The sequence below is a fragment of the Falco peregrinus genome, chromosome 5, assembly GCF_023634155.1.
Source record: "Falco peregrinus isolate bFalPer1 chromosome 5, bFalPer1.pri, whole genome shotgun sequence".
Lineage (NCBI taxonomy): Eukaryota > Metazoa > Chordata > Aves > Falconiformes > Falconidae > Falco > Falco peregrinus.
Window position 1 is genome coordinate 109,557,663 of NC_073725.1, and position 2,887 is coordinate 109,560,549.

At 54.4% G+C, this 2,887-nt stretch overlaps 1 protein-coding gene across 1 annotated transcript; it reads left to right on the plus strand.

Moving 5' to 3' along the window:
• LOC101920529 (antigen-presenting glycoprotein CD1d) lies at positions 1-2,204 on the plus strand. The gene is made up of 3 exons (XM_055805201.1): positions 1-388; positions 424-837; positions 944-2,204. Exons 1-3 carry the CDS (start codon positions 16-18, stop codon positions 1,264-1,266), a joined length of 1,110 nt encoding a protein of 369 aa, XP_055661176.1. The 5' UTR covers positions 1-15; the 3' UTR covers positions 1,267-2,204.
• The last annotated feature ends 683 nt before the right edge of the window (positions 2,205-2,887 follow it).

Below are 2,887 nucleotides of genomic sequence, written 5' to 3' on the forward strand. Positions count from 1 at the left end.
CTGCAGCTTCTAAGGATGCAGGGTGCTTATGGGGGGCTTACAGGTCACTGCAGCCCTGAGGGCCCATCCCTCAGCCCCTCCGTTTTCCCCAGTCCTCTCCTCCCACTCCCATCTCCCCTGTCTTATTTAGGGACTTTCACTGTCCGGCTGCTCCAGACCTCCACCTTCCAAAATACCTCCTTTGTGGACACAGAGGGGCTGGGCTTCCTGGAAGACATCGAGCTTGGTTCTCTGGATAAGCACACTTGGGCCATCCGCTTCTACCAGCCCTGGGTGCGCCCAGCCCTGCGCCGCAGTGACTGGGACACCATTCAGAACATGATCAAGATCTATTTGCAGCGGTTCAGCCACCTGATCAATGAAGGTGCTATGCAGAAGGACGTGCCCTGTGAGTAGCCGGCTTTCTCTGTGCCCGTGCCCCCCCCCCAGCAGCATCTGGGAAGTGGGGAAGGACCCAGGAGTGCTGGTGCTGCATAGGATACGCTGACCACATCCACAGGACAGCAGTTCTAGCCCTTTCAGTTCATGCAACCTTTCTCTCCTCTGCCCCTCCAGACCCGTTTGTGGCCCAATGCATGGCGGGCTGCAAGCTCTACCCAAACAGGACCTCCCAGGCCTTCACCTATGTGGGTTACAACGGCCAGGACTTCCTCAGCTTCAACACAGACAATGGCACCTGGGTCCTCTCCCAAGACACTGACCTGTCACGATACGTCCTGGCCATTCTCCAGAACTACACCGCCTTCAGTGAGCTGCTGGAAGTCTTCTTCAACGATACTTGTGTCGACGACATGGAGATGTTAGTGCAGTATGGGAAGGCAGCTCTGGAGAGACAAGGTGAGACAACCCTGACCCTGGCATGGCCACCCCAAAGCCCCCTGCACACTGGGGACAAGTGGTGCCCCACTGGGGCTCCCCCCATCATTTGACTCTCACCCACCAGTGCCACCCGTGGCCGTGGTCTTCGCCCGCACACCCAGCCCAGCCCAGCTCCTTCTGGTTTGCCGCGTCACCGGCTTTTATCCACGGCCCATCAGTGTGGCCTGGCTGCGGGATGGCCAGGAGGTGCCACCAGGCCCAGCACTCAACACCAGCGCCATCCTGCCCAACGCTGACCTCACCTACCAGCTCCGCAGCATCCTGGCTGTGACCCCCCATGATGGGCACAGCTATGCCTGCCGTGTGCGCCACAGCAGCCTGGGCAGCCGCAGCCTCCTTATCCCATGGGGTAGGTGCCACCCATGGGGACAGGGATGGGGGTCCTGAGCCACTCTGCCTCACAGGATGGAACAAAGCCAGGAAAGCTCATGGCAGCCTCTGCTCTTGTTTCTCAGGTAACTCACAGGTGGTGCTGATTGCAGGGCTTGGAGCCGGGTTGCTGGCAGCCCTGGCTGTGGCTGTCATCACGGTGCTTTGGGTGAGGAGATGCAGGTGAGACCTCTTCTTCTCCAAAGCAACACTGGGAGAGGGGGGAAGGAAATGCCCCAGGGCATTGATGCACTTTAGCAACAAAGCTCCTCCGCCGGCCCTGCCGGCTGCTGTCTGCATCCCTACAGTCTTTCCCATGGAATACCCATGAGCCGTCCCCATCTCGTTTCAGAAAGCACCGGCAGATGGCAGAATCAGAGTCCAGGAACTCCATCCTGAACAAGGAAGCTTAGCTCGGTAGGGAGCCAACAGTCCCCGGTTCCTTCCACCACCTTCACAGCGACAAAAACTCTGCCTTTTTCTGCTTTGACAAAATTCTGGGCAAAGACAAGAGTGAGATCAACTCAACATGGAGATGCAGCAGGGAAACCTGGGGGGGCTTCTGGTCCACTTCAATTTGCTAAGCAGACAAGGATGCAAGTCTGAGACCTCCTCGCTCGTTACACACAATCACCTCTTTTTACCTCATGGCACTGCCTCACGCACCCGCTGAGGATCTTTAGGGCACCCCAATGTCCAGTGGCAGTTTCTTCCAGTTCTGGTACAATAACACATTTATCAGTAAGCGGTAAGCTGTGCCCTTCTACTGTCGCTTTCTAGTAATTTTTCCTAAAAGCTGCCTTTATTAACCATATTCCAGAAACGTGTGCATAGATAGAACTGTTCCACCCAGACTAACAGCACCTGGCCACAAACCATTTTACGAAGTGCTGAGTAACACTGAAACGCTGATGTAATCTATGGGAGCTGAAGATGTGTATAAAATGAAATTAAAATGTTCGTGTTTTCACTAAGTACACGTCTTTTCTCGGGATTTGCATGGGCTTGGGGAGGTTTTTACCAGCTGCAAATGAAGCTGGAGCACCACTGAATTATTGGTGCTAATTGCATGAAACACCAAAGCAAGAAAAAAAAAAAAGTAAAAGTGAGTTTGCGTATGTACAAACATGTTCTTACATATTTTGTGGAAATAAGCAACTGTGCACAAAGGGGCAAAGTGGCCCCAAGCCTCCTGATTAAGGAGAAGAAAGCCAGCTCCCTTTGGAGACAGTGGAGTTCAGACAGGCACAGGAAGGGATTTAGTTTGTGCTCCCAACCAACCCCACACTTGAACGCACGGCTTCAAAAGATTTGGTTTCTCAGAACAACTTCCTGGCAAAGTTTCATCAGCCATGTGCGAGCCAACTATCAGATGAGTCAGAAGGAAACCCAGTTGGCCTGTGGCCACATCCACTATAACTCCACCAGGGTTTGCTCTCCCCTGGCCAAACCCTGTGAACCACAGCGCTGTGGGCAGAACTGAACTTCCCTGACAGCCAGTCACCAGCCACCTCTGTGGGGCTCAAGGATCTTGCTGCAGGAGGAGTGATGCTGAGTCTCTCCCAGCCCTTTGCTGAGCTAGGACAGACAGATGAAACTCAGCTGTGGGCAGGGCTGGGAGCCCACAGACTCAGCACCA